This window comes from Sciurus carolinensis, chromosome 16, assembly GCF_902686445.1.
Source record: "Sciurus carolinensis chromosome 16, mSciCar1.2, whole genome shotgun sequence".
NCBI classification, from domain to species: domain Eukaryota; kingdom Metazoa; phylum Chordata; class Mammalia; order Rodentia; family Sciuridae; genus Sciurus; species Sciurus carolinensis.
Genome location: NC_062228.1, coordinates 48,924,778 through 48,943,450, shown reverse-complemented (window position 1 = coordinate 48,943,450; position 18,673 = coordinate 48,924,778). Strand labels below are relative to the sequence as shown.

The window sequence follows — 18,673 nt, the reverse complement described above, 5'->3', positions numbered from 1 at the left end:
AAATAAAATTTTAAAAATTTTTTTAAAAATTCCAGGGGACAGAAAGATAGTAGAATGAAACAGACAGCATTCCCTTATGTACATGTATGATTACATGAATGGTGTGACTCTACATTGTGTACAACCATAGAAATGAAAAGTCGTACCCCATTTGCGTAAAAAGAATCAAAATGCAGTCTGTAAAAATAAAAAAGATTTTAATAATAAAAAAAAAAAAAGAATTCCTTCCTTCCCAGGAGCTATGCGCCTGAGATCAAGGTCAGAGCTGATTGGATCTTGCACAGAACCTCCTCATGCAGGGCATTGCCACAGCAGTTAAGCACCCTGTGCCCTTGCATAGGAGCATTCTCAGGCGCCACAGCTGTGAGGTCATCAGCCACCCAATCTCTGTCACCACTCTCCACAATGTTACTTCATAGGACCCTAATTAGCATGTTAAGCATGTTTTCATGCTTATTGGTTATTGATTCTTTGTCTTTTGTCATTTTTCTGTTGGTGCAATTATTGTTTATTTATAGCAGCTCTTTATATATTCTGAATACTGACCTTTGAGAGTCAATATAGTATAATTAGTAGATCAGACTATCCAAATTCAAATATTTGTTCTCTGTGAGAACATGGGAAAATCACTACACTTTTCTGTGCCTCAGTTTCCTCCTGTAAGATGGGGGATCATGTAAACCTTGCCTCTCAAGCCTCAGGTGATGATTTAATGAGATTCTTTTCATGAAATGTTTAGAACACTACTTGGGCCCAGTAGCTCAGTGATCACTGTATTAAGAGTAAGCACTTAGAACTGTATTTATTACACATATACTATTAAGTATACTATTGTGGAATAAATATCTTCTCAGTCTTTGGTGGGCTTTTATTTTTATTTTTAACTTTATTAGTTTCTTTCTTTTGGTACTGGGGATTGAACCCAGGTCCTACTTCCTACCGAGCTGCATCTCCAGCTCTTTTTAACTTTTTAACTTTTTTTTTTTTTTTTTTTTTGAGACAGGGTCTCCCTTACGTTGCTTAGCGCCTAACTAAGTGGCTGAGACAGGCTTCAAATCTGTGATCCTCCTGCCTCAGTCTCCCTAGTCAGTGGGATGACAAGCATGCGCGACGGCGCCTGGCCCAAGTGCAGCTTGACCAGTGAGGTAGGAACGCAGCACACTGTCCTCGTAGGAAGCTGCGGGAGGAAGTGGCGCAGATCCCGCCCGGCTCTGTGGACGTGTCAAAGCCACAGAGGACTGATGTTCTGGGCGTTGCAGCGGATACACCCCTGCAGAAATCAAGCTAGGCCAGTCGGGAAGATTTGTGTGCTAATGTGGAAAATGTAAAATACAATAAAACAAAAACGAGGAAAAAGAGAAGAGCGGCACTTATTGGCTCTTTTGATGTGAAGGTCCGTTTGCAAGCCCATCTGGATTGCCAAGGTAGACGCGGCACCTCCAGGTTTGCATCCCGCCAGCTTAGTGGCCTCAGGAAGATGCCCGCAGAAGGAGGGTCCGGAGTCTCTCGCTCTCAAAAGAGGGGGCGTGTCTGGGGCGTGGCCGGGGTGTGGCCGGGGCGTGGCCGGGGCGCTGGACTGGACCACGGAGCAACCCTACTTGAGCCGCGTGGCTTAAGAGTATGAGATTTCCCAGCATTCAGGGGGTGCTTTAAAAGGTAGGGGTGCTGGGCTCTTAAAACAACAGGCATCCGGGTCAGAGTTGTAGCTGGTGGCGGAGCACTTGGCCAGCACGTGCGAGGCCCTGGGTTCCATCCCCAGCATGCAAAACAAGAGCAAAACAAGAGCCATCCCTAGAGTCACGTGTGCGGCTTTTTTTTCTGCTGTGCTGGGAGAGCATATTGGAACCTGGATGTAACGCGGTGTGATAGAGCACTCTCTGTGGGACGGGATGTGACCCAAACCCCGCAACACCAGGGGCGCCCTTCGGGGAGGGGTGGAAGGCAGGGGATGGTGGCCCGGGGGTGGAACCGGCAGTTTTTACAGGCCAGGGAATTCCTGGTCAGTCAGGTTTTATTAAATACTTGCTCCTAGGGTTAGTAGTACTTAGGAGCAAGTGAGGGGGACAGGGCTGGAGGGGTGCCAAGGTAGACAACAGAGAGCCAGAAGTCAGAGATGACCAAGGAAGTAACAGAAAAACCTGCTTAGAGCCAGAAGAGGTGCACAACCGTGGCGGTCGTACTCATAACGTCTAATGTTTATTGAGCAGCTACTACACCTCAAGTGCTTCTCTGAACACATCCCTTGTATTAACTCATTTGCTGTTTACAACAACCCTCCGAGGTAGTGCCTGCTATCACCCACATTGTAGAGTTGAGGAAACTGAGGCACAGAGAGCTTAGTGACTTGCCCAAAGACATGCACAGTGCAGGGCACTCTCAGGTGCCTCCCGGGGTGGGGGTCTTGGCAATTCTACAGGAAGAAAGCCTCCTTTATGACCCCTTTTGGTGCCTGTGGATGGGATGGGACATTGTGGGCCTGGTTCCCGGCACTGGACAGGTAGTATGGAGCTGTCCCTCTGTGGTCAACCCTGACCCAGCTGTCCACCGTTCCAAGGGCTTAGGGGAAGTGAGCCCACGGAGATCTGGGGTCCCATGTGTTGGGGAGCCACGTGCGGGTTATGGGGACAGAGAAAGAATGGAGAGGTTGAGAGAGGGAGGCAGGCAGACAGGGACACAGAGCAACAGTGACGGGCAGGAGGGGGTCCACGGTGGCACTTACCTGGAGTCTCGGCCTCTGAGGTGGGAGGGTCGTGGGTTTGAAGCCAGGCTCTGCGACCTGTGAGAAGCCGTCTCAAAGTAAAACACATTTTAAAGTAAATAACCAAGTAAAATATTTAAAAAGCAAACAAACAAATTCAAAAAGGACAGGTGTGCAGCTCAGTGGTAAAGTGCCCAGGGCTCAATTCCCAGTATGGAAGGAAAGAGAGGGTGGGGTCCAGAGATGGAGATGGAGGGAGACACAGACACAGATGAACGACACCCACGAAGCAAAGAAGACACGAGAAATCTGAGAGGGAGACGCAGAGGCCCAGGTGGAGGAGAAAGAGAGAAGAGCAACAGGCAGCCAGGGAGACGGAGAGAGATGTGGACACACCCCTGCCCTCGACAGCCCCACGGGGTCACAGGGCTGAGACACACCCCCACCCTGACCTCCTTCTTGCCACTCACAGTAGCAGCCAGTCCTCCCTCAGCTCTGCCCACCATTCCTCCGGCTGCTGGCCAAGCCCATTAAGCTGCTATCCTGGCCACAACTGAAGGCCCCACGCCCCGGGGAGGAAACCACTGAAGAGGCGTCCCTGCTCTCTGGCACCCAAACCATCAATTAATATTAACAAGGGAAGGCTCCCCGCGCCTCAGGACCCCCAGCGGGCGCAGAGGGGGCGAGGCTCCGCCCCGGTGACTCAGGAGATTAAAGGGCCTGGGGCCAGTCTGTGCCTTCAGAGTGTCCAGATGGCGTGTGGCAGCAGCAGGAAGGTCACCATCCAGCTGGTGGATGAAGAGGCAGGGGCTGGAGCCAGAGACCCCCAGCCCTTTCGAGGCCAGGTCTACGAGGCGATCCGAGCAGCCTGCCTGGATTCGGGGATCCTGTTCCGCGACCCCTGCTTCCCTGCTGGCCCTGACGCCCTTGGCTATGACAAGCTGGGACCGGACTCTGAGAAGGCCAAAGGGGTGGAGTGGAAGAGGCCCCATGTAAAGTGTGGCTGGGCCTCGACCCCGGGTCTGAGGGAGGAGGCTGGGCCTGGACCCCCCTGGGTCTGAGGGAGGAGGCAGGAGGCTGGGCATGGACCCCCCTGGGTCTGAGGGAGGAGGGCTGGAGCTGGACCCTGGGTCTGAGGGAGGAGGCTGGGCCTGGACCCCCTGGGTCTGAGGGAGGAGGCTGGAGCTGGACCCTGGGTCTGAGGGAGGAGGCTGGGCCTGGACCCCCTGGGTCTGAGGGAGGAGGCTGGAGCTGGACCCTGGGTCTGAGGGAGGAGGCTGGGCCTGGACCCCTGGGTCTGAGGGAGGAGGCTGGGCCTGGACCCCTGGGTCTGAGGGAGGAGGAGGCTGGGCCTGGGCCTCTGGGCTGAGGGAGCAGAGGCTACCATGAACCTGAATCAGAGCAGGCTCAGCCATCGGGGCTCAGGGAGGCCCAGGGAAGCTGAGCCCTTGCCCGCAGGACCGGAGGGCCCCCTGCCAGAGCCCTCTTGACCCTGGAGTGGAGAAGGGCAGGAGGGGACCCAGCAGCTGAGTCCCGTGGCTGCCCCTTCCCTCTCCTGGGCTGAGGCTGCAACTCCCCTCCCCAGGAGTTCTGCGCTGAGCCCCAGTTCATCTGTGAAGACGTGAGCCGCACAGACGTGTGTCAGGGCAGCCTGGGTGAGACCCCACGCCAGGCTCTGTGCTCCGTCCCCCTCCCCCTCCGCCTCCTTCCCCCTCACCCAGCCCGAGCCTTTCCCCCCAGGTAACTGCTGGCTCCTGGCGGCTGCTGCCTCCCTCACTCTGTACCCCCGACTCCTGTGCCGGGTGGTGCCCCCTGGACAGGGTTTCCAAGATGGCTACGCAGGTGTCTTCCACTTCCAGGTAGAACCCAGCTCCTCTGTGCGCGCCTCGGTGGCACCCTGGTGACGGGGATTTCATAGCGGACGCTGTCCCCGTGGGGCCGGGCCAGGCTGGCGTTGGAAGTCCAGTTGGAGCCGTGTCCTTTCTCCCACCAGCTCTGGCAGTTTGGCCGCTGGGTGGACGTGGTGGTGGACGACAGGCTGCCGGTGCGGGAGGGGAAGCTGGTGTTCGTGCGCTCGGAGCAGCGGAACGAGTTCTGGGCCCCGCTCCTGGAGAAGGCCTACGCCAAGTGAGGACCCGGGTCGGCACTGGGCCCCCAAGGACCCCACACAAGTCACCAGCCCCGAACCCGCCATGGCGACAGGCCTTGAGGACATCCAAGGCTTGCGCACCACCCATGACGTCCCGCGAAGCCCTCCCGGAAGCCCCGCCATCGCACACGATTCCTTTTTTTAAAAAATTTTTTCGTTGTAGAGGGACACAGTGCCTTTATTTTATTCATTTATTTATATGCGGTACTGAGAACCGAACCCAGTGCCTCACCCGTGCTAGGCAAGGGTCCACCACTGAGCCGCGACCCAGCCCCACACATCATTCTGAAGGTCCCTGGAATCTCGTGAATCGGGTCCCAGATTCACCAAATCTCAAATTCCCCCTCGGGGACCTGTAACCTCAGACCACCTCTCCTAGTCTATTGACTCATCCAGAGAACCCCCAAAATATCGAGTGTAATCCCCCGGACCCTCAAATTTTTACCTTTCCCACCCTGAGGCTCTGGAATGCCTGATGAGCCCCGGATGACTCTCCTCTAAAGCAGGCACCTCCCCGGAAACCCGGCATCTTGGACGCAGGGCCGGGGCTCCACAGTTGTGGCACACACAGCTGTCCCATGACCCCAGCAGCAGGGTCCAGCAGCCCCCCGGGCGCTCCGTCCAGACTCTGAGCGTTTCTAGCAAGTGTCAGGGTTCCCCGCCTCAAGCACCTGAAAATTTCAGGGGTAGCCCCTGGGGTCCCCACCCTGGGACAGAGACCAACACGCAGACCCCCACCCCACCGGCCCCCACAGGCTCCACGGCTCCTACGAGGTGATGCGAGGCGGCCACATGAATGAGGCCTTCGTGGACTTCACGGGCGGCGTGGGCGAGGTGCTCTACCTGAGACAGAACACGCCAGGCCTCTTCTCTGCCCTCCGCCATGCCCTGGCCAAGGAGTCCCTTGTGGGTGCCACTGCCCTGGTGAGACCCAGACCCCCACACGGAGCAGAGTGGGGGAATGCGTGCAGGGAGCGTCCCCTGTCCCTCTCTCGGCTTCAGCTCTTGGCTTATTCGCTGTCACTAACTGGAGATGGTTAGTTGGCAATGTATTTGCTCTTATAATGAAAAGTTTCAGGCACAGCTGAATCTAGGTGCTCAGAGGACGTTGCAAATGTGTTTTTCTAGCCTGGCATGGAGTAAGTCTCACTCTCAGGTAGGCTTTTCGGTTATTAGTGTGCAAAAGGGGCCCCGTAACTGCGGCTATCCCATGCCACCCAAAGGGTAAAAAAGTAATAATAAAGACTGCCACTGGGCATGGTGGCACACGCCTGTAAGCCCAGCAACTCCAGAGGCTGAGGCAGGAGGATTGCAAGTTCAAAGTCAGCCTTAGGAACTTAGTGAGGCCCTGCCTCAAATTTAAAAAATAAAAAAGGGTGGGGATGTGGCTCAGGATTAAAGCACCCCTCTATCGCATCCTCAGTGGCAAAGAAAAAAAAGACTAGTTTTGAGATTTCTGCAGAAGCCCCAGGATTGCTTCTCGTGGGCTTGGCTTGGGTCATTGTGTGTTCCGCTGTGACCCTCCGTGCTCCTCTGTCCACTGGCTTGGTGGAACTCATTCGCTCAGCCGACTGTTGAATCCTCTCTTGGCCACGGATTGTCTTGTGGTCTCCCCTCTTCTCTCCCTTTCTGTGTCTTTCTAGGCCTCCAGGATTCTCTGTCCCTCCAGTCTTGTCTCCCGCCCTCTCTCCTCTGTCTCTCTGTCTCTCTCTCTCTCTCTCCAACTCCAGTGCCCTCTCTGAGCCCCGTGCCGCTCAATTCAGGGCTTTGGCTGACCCCTACTTTGGGTGGCAGGAGGTTGGGGGGCTGGGGACAGCAGTTGCTCTCCAGTACCCCACCCCAGTCTCACTGTCTCTGGTCCTCTTCCCAGAGTGATCGGGGTGAGTACCGTACAGAAGATGGACTGGTGAAGGGACATGCATATTCAGTCACTGGCACACACAAGGTGAGCAGTCCCCGTGGGTAGGCTGGCAGGGGGTGTCCAGGTGCCACCCCACTGATGATGCTGTCCTTAGATGTCCCTGGGCTTCACCAAGGTGCGGCTGCTGAGGCTCCGGAACCCATGGGGCCGCGTGGAGTGGACTGGGGCCTGGAGTGACAGGTGGGAAGGGCTTGGGGCGGGCGGGGGGCTGGGTCCCACCGGCCCACCCCTGACACCCATCTCTCCAGCTGCCCGCGCTGGGATGCACTCCCCGCTGAGTGGCGAGAGGCCCTGCTGGTGAAGAAGGAAGACGGCGAGTTCTGGTGAGTTCTCAGGGACCCAGCTCTGCCTCCGGGAGGGCGCTGACCCAGGGGACTCGGGGGAGGGGGAGAGGGCACATGGGCGATGTCCTTGGAGATGGGTCCTGACGGGAGGCACTGTCTCTGTCAGTGGCAACTTGGGGTCAGGTTTTGTTTCACAAACTGAAGAAGTAGTCGTGGTAATATTTAGGGAATTCAGAGGCAGATAGTCTTTGGAGAGTTTGAAAGGGATGGGGTGGTATTTAGGGCAATCGAGGGAGGTTAGATGACATTTGGTATTTCTTGAATTTTGGCAGAATTGAGGGTCTGAGGTCTTGATAGTTGGGGTTTTGTAAAGGTAATTCAATGGGGGGAGTGTGATCATGTTGGGGGGAGTGTGATCATGTTCTGGGGGAGTGTGATCATGTTTGGGGGAGTGTGATCATGTTGGGGGGAGTGTGATCATCTTGGGGGGAGCGTGATCATGTTTGGGGGAGCATGATCATGTTGGGGGGAGCGTGATCATGTTTGGGGGAGTTGGTGGTCATGTGTGGGGGAGTGTGATCATGTTGTGGGGAGCGTGATCATGTTTAGGGGAGTGTGATCATGTTTAGGGGAGTGTGATCATGTTGGGGGGAGCGTGATCATGTTTGGGGGAGTGTGATCATGTTGGAGGGAGCGTGATCATGTTTGGGGGAGTGTGATCATGTTGGAGGGAGTGTGATCATGTTTGGGGGGAGTGTGATCATGTTGGGGGGAGCGTGATCATGTTTAAGGGAGTGTGATCATGTTGGGGGGAGTGTGGTCATGTTCTGGGTGAGTGTGATCATGTTCTGAGGGAGTGTGATCATGTTAGGGGGAGTGTGATCATGTTTGGGGGAGTGTGATCATGTTGGAGGGAGCATGATCATGTTTGGGGGAGTGTGATCATGTTGGGGGGAGTGTGATCATCTTGGGGGGAGCGTGATCATGTTTGGGGGAGCATGATCATGTTGGGGGGAGCGTGATCATGTTTGGGGGAGTTGGTGGTCATGTGTGGGGGAGTGTGATCATGTTGTGGGGAGCGTGATCATGTTTAGGGGAGTGTGATCATGTTTAGGGGAGTGTGATCATGTTGGGGGGAGCGTGATCATGTTTGGGGGAGTGTGATCATGTTGGAGGGAGCGTGATCATGTTTGGGGGAGTGTGATCATGTTGGAGGGAGTGTGATCATGTTTGGGGGGAGTGTGATCATGTTGGGGGGAGCGTGATCATGTTTAAGGGAGTGTGATCATGTTGGGGGGAGTGTGGTCATGTTCTGGGTGAGTGTGATCATGTTCTGAGGGAGTGTGATCATGTTAGGGGGAGTGTGATCATGTTTGGGGGAGTGTGATCATGTTGGAGGGAGCATGATCATGTTTGGGGGAGTGTGATCATGTTGGAGGGAGCATGATCATTTTGGGGGGAGTGTGATCATGTTGGGGGGAGCGTGATCATGTTTGGGGGAGTGTGATCATGTTGGAGGGAGCATGATCATTTTGGGGGGAGTGTGATCATGTTGGGGGGAGCGTGATCATGTTTAGGGGAGCGTGATCATGTTTGGGGGAGTGTGATCATGTTGGAGGGAGCGTGATCATGTTTGGGGGAGTGTGATCATGTTGGAGGGAGTGTGATCATGTTTGGGGGGAGCGTGATCATGTTGGGGGGAGTGTGATCATGTTGGGGGGAGTGTGATCATGTTGGGGGGAGTGTGGTCATGTTCTGGGGGAGTGTGATCATGTTCTGAGGGAGTGTGATCATGTTAGGGGGAGTGTGATCATGTTTGGGGGAGTGTGATCATGTTGGAGGGAGCATGATCATGTTTGGGGGGAGCGTGATCATGTTTGGGGGAGTGTGATCATGTTGGGGGGAGTGTGATCATGTTCTGGGGGAGTGTGATCATGTTGGGGGGAGTGTGATCATGTTCTGGGGGAGTGTGATCATGTTAGGGGGACTGTGATCATGTTTGGGGGGAGTGTGATCATGTTGGGGGGAGTGTGATCATGTTGGGGGGAGTGTGATCATGTTCTGGGGGAGTGTGATCATGTTCTGGGGAAGTGTGATCATGTTAGAGGGAGTGTGATCATGTTAGGGGGAGTGTGATCATGTTTAGGGGAGTGTGGTCATTTTAGGGGGAGTGTGATCATGTTGGGGGGAGTGTGATCATGTTAGGGGGAGTGTGATCATGTGAGGGGGAGTGTGATCATGTTTGGGGGAGTGTGATCATGTTGGAGGGAGCGTGATCATGTTCTGGGGGAGTGTGATCATGTTGGAGGAAGCGTGATCATGTTTGGGGGGAGTGTGATCATGTTGGAGGGAGCGTGATCATGTTCTGGGGGAGTGTGATCATGTTAGGGGGAGTGTGATCATGTTTAGGGGAGTGTGGTCATTTTAGGGGGAGCGTGATCATGTTGGGGGGAGCGTAATCATGTTAGGGGGAGTGTGATCATGTTTAGGGGAGTGTGATCATGTTTGGGGGAGTGTGATCATGTTGGAGGGAGTGTGATCATGTTGGAGGGAGCGTGATCATGTTAGAGGGAGTGTGATCATGTTGGGGGGAGTGTGATCATGTTGGGGGAGTGTGATCATGTTCTGGGGGAGTGTGATCATGTTAGGGGGAGTGTGATCATGTTCTGGGGGAGTGTGATTATGTTAGGGGACTGTGATCATGTTTGGGGGAGTGTGATCATGTTTGGGGGAGTGTGATCATGTTGGAGGGAGTGTGATCATGTTTGGGGGATTGTGATCATGTTGGGGGTAGTGTGATCATGTTAGGGGGAGTGCGATCATGTTTGGGGGAGTGTGATCATGTTTGGAGGGAGCGTGATCATGTTAGGGGGAGTGTGATCATGTTTGGGGGGAGCGTGATCATGTTAGGGGGAGTGTGATCATGTTTGGGGGGATATTTATGGTGCATTTTCAAGGACCTGGAGACATTGGGGGACCTGTAGGCACAGTGACTTCTGGAGATCAGTGGGTACTTGGCAGTATTTAAGGAACTGCGGGCTCTGTGATGGGGGAGTTGCTCTGGGGTCTTGAACTGCTTGGTGCTGGGGCTCTGAGTGGCGGGTGGATCTGACTGCTCCTGCGTGCAGGATGGAACTGCAGGACTTCCTCTGCCACTTCAACACCGTCCAGATCTGCTCCCTGAGCCCGGAGGTGCTGGGCCCCAACCCTGCTGGGGGCGGCTGGCACATTCATACCTTCCAAGGTCGCTGGGTACGAGGTTTCAACTCTGGAGGGAGCCAGCCTAGTGCCGGTGAGGCCCAGGTGGGGACCCTGAGAGACAAAGCTGGGGTGGGCGCTTGCACCGGGCTGGAAACCCCATTTCTTCCTCCTCTATTAGAAACCTTCTGGACCAATCCTCAATTCCGCTTGACGCTGCTGGAGCCTGATGAGGAGGAGGACGATGAGGATGAGGAGGGTCCCTGGGGAGGCTGGGGGGCAGCCAGGGCAGGGGGCCCAGCGAGGGGGGGCCGCATTCCCAAGTGCACAGTCCTCTTGTCACTCATCCAGCGCAACCGCCGGAAGCTGAGAGCCAAGGGCCTCACTTACCTCACAGTGGGCTTCCACGTGTTCCAGGTGAGACCCTGGCCAAGCTGAGGCATGGAGGGGCGGGGGGCACAGGGCATTGGAGGGGCACGGAGGGGACTGGGGATGCGTCAGAGAGGAGAGAGGGAGCTGAGGGAGGGTGTTAGGGAAGACTGAGGGGACAGGGTGGGGACAGGCTGGGGGTCAGAGGTCATGAGGGGAACCAAGAGGGCTGAGAAGGGACTGAAGGGCACAGATGAGGGAGGGGGTTTGGGAAGTAGTCAGAGGGGACCATGATCTTGTGCCCATATCTGTCATCTCCTAGGTGTGGAGAAAGATGGAGCCCAGTGGCTCAGGGACTAGGGTCAGAGGTTCAGTAAAGGTTCAGAAAGACCAAAGAGAGATCTGGAGGGGCAGGTGGGGGACCCTGAACAGAGGTGCCTCCTTCTGCTGCTGACTCCAGTGACCACGCTCTTCCTTCTTACAGATTCCAGAAGAGGTGGGTCTCAGATGCGACCCCAGTGCCCGTCCCTCGACCAGCCCTGGGGCTTGGTCGACCAGCGCCGGAGAGGAAAAGTCGGGGTCTGGAGGCTGGGCGGGCTTGACCAGGTGGTCAGTGGGTTGGAGGTCTTGGGGAGGGAGCTGGGGCGGGTCGTGGTCATGCCACCCTGCCCGCAGCTGCTCGGCTTCTGGGACTCCCCGCGCAGCCGCGCGCTCTTACCGAGACTGCTGCGCGCCGACCGCTCGGTCTTCTGCGCCCGTCGCGACGTGAGCCGCCGCTGTCGCCTGCGCCCCGGCCACTACCTGGTGGTGCCTAGCGCCTCCCAGGAGGGAGATGAAGCCGACTTCACGCTGCGCATCTTCTCAGAGCGAAGCCACACAGCAGTGTGAGCGCTGGAGCCCCACCTCACCCCGCCCTCGCCCCGCCCCCGCCCCCGCCCCGCCCCGCCCCGGGACCTCTCCCAGCCCCTCCTAGACACGCCCCGGGACCACTCCCAGCCCCTCCTAGACACGCCCCGGGACCTCTCCCAGCCCCTCCTAGACACGCCCCGGGACCACTCCCAGCCCCTCCTAGACACGCCCCGGGACCACTCCCAGCCCCTCCTAGACACGCCCCGGGACCTCTCCCAGCCCCTCCTAGACACGCCCCGGGACCTCTCCCAGCCCCTCCTAGACACGCCCCGGGACCTCTCCCAGCCCCGCCCAGACACGCCCCGGGACCACTCCCAGCCCCGCCCAGACACGCCCTGGGACCAGCTCCAGCCCCGCCCCCGGACCTCGTCCCGCCCTGGGACCACCCCCAGCCCCTCGCCACCCGCCTCACGACCCCCCAAGCCCCGCCCAGTCCCGCCCCGGGCACTCAGCCTAGCCTGGATGTGCGTTGGGTGCCAAGACACCACCCTACTCCACTGGGACCCCCTACCACACTCCACAGCCCAGTCATGAGGGAACGGTCCCCTCCACATTCCCGTCGGTAATTTGCAGGGAGATCGATGACGTGATCAGCGCCGACCTGGAGGCCCTCATGGTAGGGGGCACAAGGTGGTGGGGAAGGGCTTTCTTTGGGCCTGGACTAAGCTCCCCCTATCCCGCAGGTTCCCTACAAGCCCCTGGAGCTGGAGTTGGCGCAGCTGTTTCTGGAGCTGGCTGGGGAGGTGAGGAGGGGCCCTGGGCGCGGGGCAGTCTGGCCCGCCGCCCTGCCCTCCAGCCCCCTGGGCCTAGGTGGCTCATTTTGTTTCATTTTCCCTCCCTCTCTCCCTGTGTTCTCATCTCGTGAACTTCCTTTCTGGAGATGTCCACAGCTCTTCCCTGCCTCCCTCCTCCGTTCAGGCGGGACCCTCTGCCAACCCCTCCTTCCTTTGCAGCTCCCGCCAGGCTCAGTCCTCAACTTTCCCAAGTGCTCTTTTATGGAAGCTGCCCCTGTCAGCCAAATGTGGGTGCCCACAGCCCCTCGCTTGGTTTTCCATTGCTGCCCGACTTCCCTGGGGGCATATCCATCTCCCCCAAGGGGAACCCCGAGAAAGGGCAGGCCCGGGGTTCTCCCAGTCACTGTCACATCCCCAGCCCAGCCCAGCAGAGCCTGACCCAGAGCAATTTGACTGGTTAAGTGAGCAAGGGCTTCACAGCGACTCTTTCCCGACCAGGAAGAAGAACTCAATGCCTATCAGCTCCAGATGTTACTGAGCATTGCCCTGGAGCCTGGTGAGTTTGGGTGGAGGACTGTTGACGAGAGGTCCATGCAACCAGAGCTGGACCCAGAATCCCCCATGTGCGTTCATCCATGGTGCTGCTGGGGGTCAGGCCCCAGAAACCTGGGTTCAGCCCGGCAGCATCTCACTGCGTTGTTCCATGGTGGACCCTGTGGCAGGCGGGGGCCAAGGCCGCTTGCGGCTCCCCCTCCTCTGAGGGGCGTGCATGGTGTATCGCTGTTGTGAGCAGCTAGACCCCGCCTGGGTCCTGGGTAGAGCAGTCACGGGCCCTCTGTGCCTGAGTCACACAATGCCCACTGCAGGGAGTTGTGTCACACAGTGCTTTCAGTGGCGACTGGCATGCAGCAAGGGCTTTTTCTTCTTGTAGCCAGGGCCAACACCAGGACCCCTGGAGAGATCGGGGTCAGGACCTGTGAGCAGCTGCTGCGGTGTTTTGGGGTACGTGGGGGCAGTCATGAGGAGGGGATGTTGGGGGTCTCTCCTCCTCTGGGGACTCTGATCTCAGCCAGATCCCCATCCACAGCATGGACCCACGCTGGCCCTGCATCACTTCCAGCAGCTCTGGAGCCACTTGCTAGTGTGGCAGGTAAGTTTGTGGGGAGGTGCTGGGCAGGGCTGCCTCCGGCACAGACACCCTGTGGGCCACCAAGGTCCCAGAGGGCAGGGAGGACTGGACCACCCCATGCCTACTTGGAGGGACCTGGCTGGAAAGTCCCTAGCCCATCCACCATCCCTCTGTGGTCCCTCTAGGGGCACTAAATAGCTCAGGGCTGGAGAGTAGTCTGGTCCTGGGTGGAAATCCCCAGCTTCTACCTGAGCCCCTTTCTGGCTGGGTGACCCCAGCCCAGTCCCCCACACCTTCCCAGGGTCTTGTCTTGGCTGTCAGTGGACCCCTCTGATCCCTGTGAGGAGGCAGTGACCAAAGGTCTGATGACACATGCTGATGATGGTGATAAGCCACCACTTACTGAGCCCTCCCTAGGCCTTTGTGGGAAGAGCCTCCACTTGTCCTCAGGCCCTTGAGTTGCTCTCATTCCCATGTCACAGATGGGGACACAAAGGCACAGAGTGGTTAAGCTGCTGGCTGGTGACAGGGAGAGCGGCTGGGATGGGAGCCCAGGCTGTCTGGCCTCGGAGGCCTCCTTATGGCCTCTTCAGCCAGCTCGGCCACTGCTCAGGGCCTGGGGGACTGACCTACACTCCCTACCCAGGCCACATTTGACAAGTTTGATGAGGACTCGTCAGGGACCATGAACTCCTACGAGCTGAGGCTGGCACTGAATGCTGCAGGTGTGGACAGGGGCCCTGGTGTGGCCACGGGGACAGGGCCTGGCCTCCGTCCTTGCTGTCCCATAGTCTCAGTTCTGTCTGCCCACTCCGCTGTGGCCAGCCACAAGGCCCAGCCTTTTGTTGCCATTTCCTGGCAGGGACCGGATGACCCTGAAAAAGGCCAAATGGGAAGGCGGGAGGGCTCCTGGTGGAGTGGGGGAGGTGTGAGGGGGAGGGGCCTGGGAGGTGGCCGAGGGGGTGGAGGGCTCCAGGAAGGGAAGATTGGCAGCTGGTGTCTGGGAGGCCCTGGCTTTCGGGGCAGTGTGGAGGAATGTTCCAGATTCTGGTGAGCTGGGGTAGAATCCACTCTACTGAGTCCCTGTGACCTGGCTGACACACAGGGTGGTTATGGGAGGGTGGAATGAGGTTGCACAAGGCTCAGAGCTAGGACGCAGCTTCCGTGACCCAAAGCCAGAGTGGCCCAAAGAAAGGCCGCCTCGGCTGAAGAGCTGAGGTTCTTCCAGGAGAGGCGGAGCGGTCCTGCAGTAGCCTGGAAGCACCAAGTCCTAACCAAGGCATGGAGACTGAGAGAAATGCTTCTCGTGGGCTCCGTGTGTAGGGCCGGGGAACCCCCAGCCCGAGCCCCATGCCTTGGCCCATCTGCCACCACAAAGTAGAGGGAGCCCAGGGGGACAGTGACCCAGTGGGAGTGACAGAGGGAGGGGCTGCGAGTGCAACCCAGTGTGGGCAGCCAAGTGTTGGGGGAGGTGTAAGCCAAGACAGCCCAAGTCGGGAACCAGGGCGCCGAGTCTGAGGAGCAGAGGGAGAGAAGGACCAGAACAGAGGCGAGGTGTGAATCATTTGTCCATTTTCACCAAGTACCTGGGACATGCCAGGAGTTATTCAAGGCAGAAGAAAACCCACTAAGTGCCCTTGACAATTTCTCGAATAGGAATTCCAAAAGCAGGCAACCACAGGGCCCTTGGCTCCTTCTGGGGTCCTTCCATCCTGCCTGGCCATATTTTCCTGCAGCCCTGGGCACAGTGCCCCACCCCAATGCCTTAGGGCAGATGCCTAGTCAGAGAGTCCTGCAGCAGGTCACACGGCCAGGAAGAAGCCTCGGGTTTCCTGACCTGGCGACTCAACAGCCTAGCACTGGGCACTACGGAGATGCACTTGATAAATGACTGGGTTTTTTAAATTTGTTTTTTGGTACCGGGTATTGAACCCAGGGTGCTTAACCACGGAGCCACATCCCCAGCCCTTTTTATTTTTAAATTTTGAGACGAGGTTTTGCTAAGTTGCTTGGGGCCTCAGTAAATTGCTGAGGTTGGCTTTGAACTCAAGATCCTCCTGCCTCAGCCTTCTGAGCTGGGATCACAAACATGCAACACCAGCCTGGCTAATGATAGACACCTGTTAAAAGGACGCACGTGCAGTTAGGTGCAGTGGAAGCTGGTGAAATTGTCCTGGTAATTGTGCCTCTGGACATGTGAGGACAGGGAGGAGGAGAGGGGTCATCAGGCAACCCTGAGTGTCTGAGGGGTGGAGGATCACGTGGGGTTTTTTTGAAAGGCTGTTAAGATTCTATAGCAAAGATGACTTTGAAAGTACCTCTGATGGGGAGCAGGAGAAATGACTGGCATCAGACTGATGAAAATGTTTGTGTGCACAGTTATTCTCCAGTGCTCGGTGGCAGGGAGAAAGTCCTGCAGCATTTAAAAGGAACAAAAAGCGGGTAATAAAAAGCACTCAGGAGGCTGAGGCAGGAGGATTCCAAGTTAGAGGTCAGCCCCAGCAACTTAGTGAGATCCTGTCTCAAAAAAAAAGGGTCTGGGGATGTGGCTCAGTTGCTAAGCACCTCTGGGTTCAATCTGATACCAGATAGATAAACAAACAAAAAAACCCCAAATTAGGTGCCGGCCACTGAAAATCTGATAAGCCATCCCACCCTTCCACTAGACTGTGGGCCCAACCTGTCACATCACCCCTTTGACAGATGGAGACGGGCTCAGAGGTGACAGGTGCAGCCTGTGGCCACCCAGCTGGGATCTGGACCCAGGTCACCTGCAGAATGAGGGGAATGGAGCCTGTGGTGTCCGCAGCTCCCCAGGGCTTGGGTGGGCTCACAGGCAGCCTCCTCGCAGGCTTCCACCTCAACAACCAGCTGACCCAGGCCCTCACCAGCCGCTACCGGGACAGCCGCTTGCGCGTGGACTTCGAGCGCTTCGTGTCCTGTGCGGCCCAGCTCACCTGCATCTTCCGTGAGTGCTGCCCTGGCGCGGCGGGGCCAGAATGTCTCCGGGGCTGGGCGGCGGGGCGGCGGCACTCACCTTGCCTCCTCCGCACAGGCCACTGCAGCCAGCACCTGGACGGGGGCGAGGGGGTCGTGTGTCTGACCCGCAGACAGGTGGGCCTGGGCCGGGGGTGCAGGGTGGTCCTGGTGCCGCCCAGGACCCCGCCTCCAGTCTGCCTTCTTCTTCCTCTTGCCAGTGGATGGAGGTGGCCACCTTCTCCTAGGACGTGCGGTCGGGAGCACCTGCTGCTGGAGGCAGGGAGACCCGCACGGCCACCGCTGCTCTGAGCCCTGCATCCCCCCGCCTGGCGTCTCCCGCCTCCACTGGGTGGCAACTGAGCGCGACTGAGGCCTGGCCCACCAGCGTCTGGCTGAGCCGCCTTGGCACCCTGGTCTCCTTGCCTGCAAGCAGAGCCGGGGTCGGCAGGGCCTTTCCTGCACAGCCTGGACGGAGCCTGGACGGGACCTGGCCGCCTGTGCAGAATGGGGCCTGGCCCGGAGGCGCCCTCGACCCCCTTCTGTTTCACTCCGGGTGGGGAGGGGCACCACGGGCTCACATGCTCTCCTGAGAGGCCACGAACAGCGACGGCAGAGAGAGAGGACGCGTAGGAATCCTTAAAAATATTACGTTTTATTATCCTGTCCCCAGAAGGGTGGTTTATCCAGAAACCGAGAAAAAAAAAAATCAACCAGAATAAACTCAAGGGGGGCAGGGGGACCACCAACTACCAGGCAGCCAGTCCCGCAGCCCACCTCCACCTCAGGAGGTCCCCAGAGACCCCTGCCCAACACAAACAAGGAGAAAAATCAGTAAGGGACCGGGGAGGGCGGCGAATCAGCTACGTCTTCATTACGAGAGCGAGAGGCGGCAAGGGTGTGTTGCTAGGTGAATATATATTTATATAATAACTCCGTAAGTTAATAAAGTAAATAGTAATTCTCTGAAAGTTTTTCATTTTTTATAGTTTTTTTTGTTTTTTTATTTTTTATTTTTTTTGCTTTTTGGTGGGTTTTGTGTTTTTGTTGTTGTTTTTGTGTTTTTATTGTTTTGTTTTGGTCCTTAGAAAATCTGAAACCAGGCCAAGCAAGGCCTGCTGGGCTGGTGCTGGGGCGAGAGCCGGCGACGGCCAAGCTCCTGGATCACAGAGGAGTCGGGGTGGAGCGGGGGCCGGGGGCCGGGGGCCGGGGCAGCAGGCAGCTGTGGTGGGCCTGCTGGAGACTTCGCAGGGCAGGGCGGTTCCTGGACAAGGCACATGGGGCTTTGGCCTGGATGTGGGAGGCCCTGGAAGGGCCTGAGGGGCAAAGGAAGGGACCTGGGTGTGGAGGGGCCTCCCCAGGGCACGGAGGGACCGACCTGTTTTTGCTGTGGGGATCCACTTCCCCTCCACATAGGTTAAAAAACACCACAACACATCATATATATTCACCTGACCAGAGGCGCGGACCCCAGAGTCTCCTCCCCACTACCTGACGGGGAACCCCCTGGCCGACCAGCGAGAGAGAGGAGAGAGCCTGCCCGCCCCTCCCTGCCCACCCCACCCCAAGAGGACCACAGAGAGTGCTTTGCATAGATACAGAGTCGGAGGGAGGGGCTCCGCCCCAGGCCGTGAGGAGGGGGCCTCAGAGGTCGCTCTCCCCGTAGAGCGCCGTGGAGAAGGACTTGTAGTCCAGGGCCCCGGGCACGGCGTCGGGGCCCTGGTAGGGCGCCATGCGGGCGATGCAGTACTCTGCCTGGTCGGGGGGCAGCTCTCTCCGCAGCTCCTCGGCCGTGATGAAGTTCTGGGGGCAGCAGGGCAGGGCTCTGAGCCACCCCATGCCCGATGCCAGCTCCGATCCCTGCGGCAGGGAGCCCCCCGCCAGCCCCGGTGCCTCTAGGGTCCCGCTTACCTTGTCCCCCGCCAGGACCTTGAAGGAGGCGATGACCTGGTCAGCAGTGTCTGTGTCGGTGGTCTCCCTCGACATGAAGTCAATGAAGGCTTGGAAAGTCACAAGGCCGCTGTGGTTGGGGTCAACCACGCTCATGATGCGGTTGAACTCAGCGTCGCCCTGTGAGGTGACGGGGCAGGGGACAGACGGCACTGAGTGGGGAAGGGGCACCAGGCTGGGGCGGGTGGAGTCAGTCTCTGAGGAGAAGGGCCAGGAGAGCAGGGCCGGAGTCCTCAGCCTGCCTTAATGGCACGGGCCAGGCGCTGTCCCAGGGCCCCCAGGCCTCGGGCGGCCCCTCTGCACCCTCCCCCCACGGTCTCAGGAAGCGGGAGTCGGGCTCTACTGCCCCCGCCCCA

The 18,673-nt window shown here is 57.8% G+C and overlaps 2 protein-coding genes across 5 annotated transcripts in view; one reads left to right on the top strand and one right to left on the bottom strand.

Annotated features, from left to right (window-relative positions):
* Positions 1 to 3,450: 3,450 nt before the first annotated feature.
* Positions 3,451 to 17,927, top strand: Capn12 (calpain 12). The gene is made up of 21 exons (XM_047527409.1): positions 3,451 to 3,690; positions 4,284 to 4,353; positions 4,439 to 4,557; positions 4,692 to 4,825; positions 5,603 to 5,771; positions 6,718 to 6,792; positions 6,863 to 6,948; positions 7,017 to 7,091; positions 10,181 to 10,344; positions 10,432 to 10,667; positions 11,104 to 11,115; positions 11,295 to 11,503; positions 12,102 to 12,144; positions 12,212 to 12,271; positions 12,761 to 12,818; positions 13,194 to 13,264; positions 13,350 to 13,412; positions 14,038 to 14,116; positions 16,243 to 16,359; positions 16,447 to 16,505; positions 16,589 to 17,927. Exons 1-21 carry the CDS (start codon positions 3,451 to 3,453, stop codon positions 16,613 to 16,615), a joined length of 2,166 nt encoding a protein of 721 aa, XP_047383365.1. The 3' UTR covers positions 16,616 to 17,927.
* The window catches only part of Actn4 (actinin alpha 4), a 68,379-nt gene continuing 67,102 nt past the window's right edge, over positions 17,397 to 18,673 (bottom strand). For all 4 annotated transcript variants that reach the window (XM_047527405.1, XM_047527406.1, XM_047527407.1 and 1 more), the window contains 2 exons: positions 18,279 to 18,437; positions 17,397 to 18,170 (listed from right to left, as the gene is read on the bottom strand). In XM_047527405.1, the coding sequence (XP_047383361.1) occupies positions 18,012 to 18,170; positions 18,279 to 18,437 (318 nt within the window). In that variant the 3' untranslated portion in view covers positions 17,397 to 18,011. The remainder of the gene's footprint in view (positions 18,171 to 18,278; positions 18,438 to 18,673) is intronic.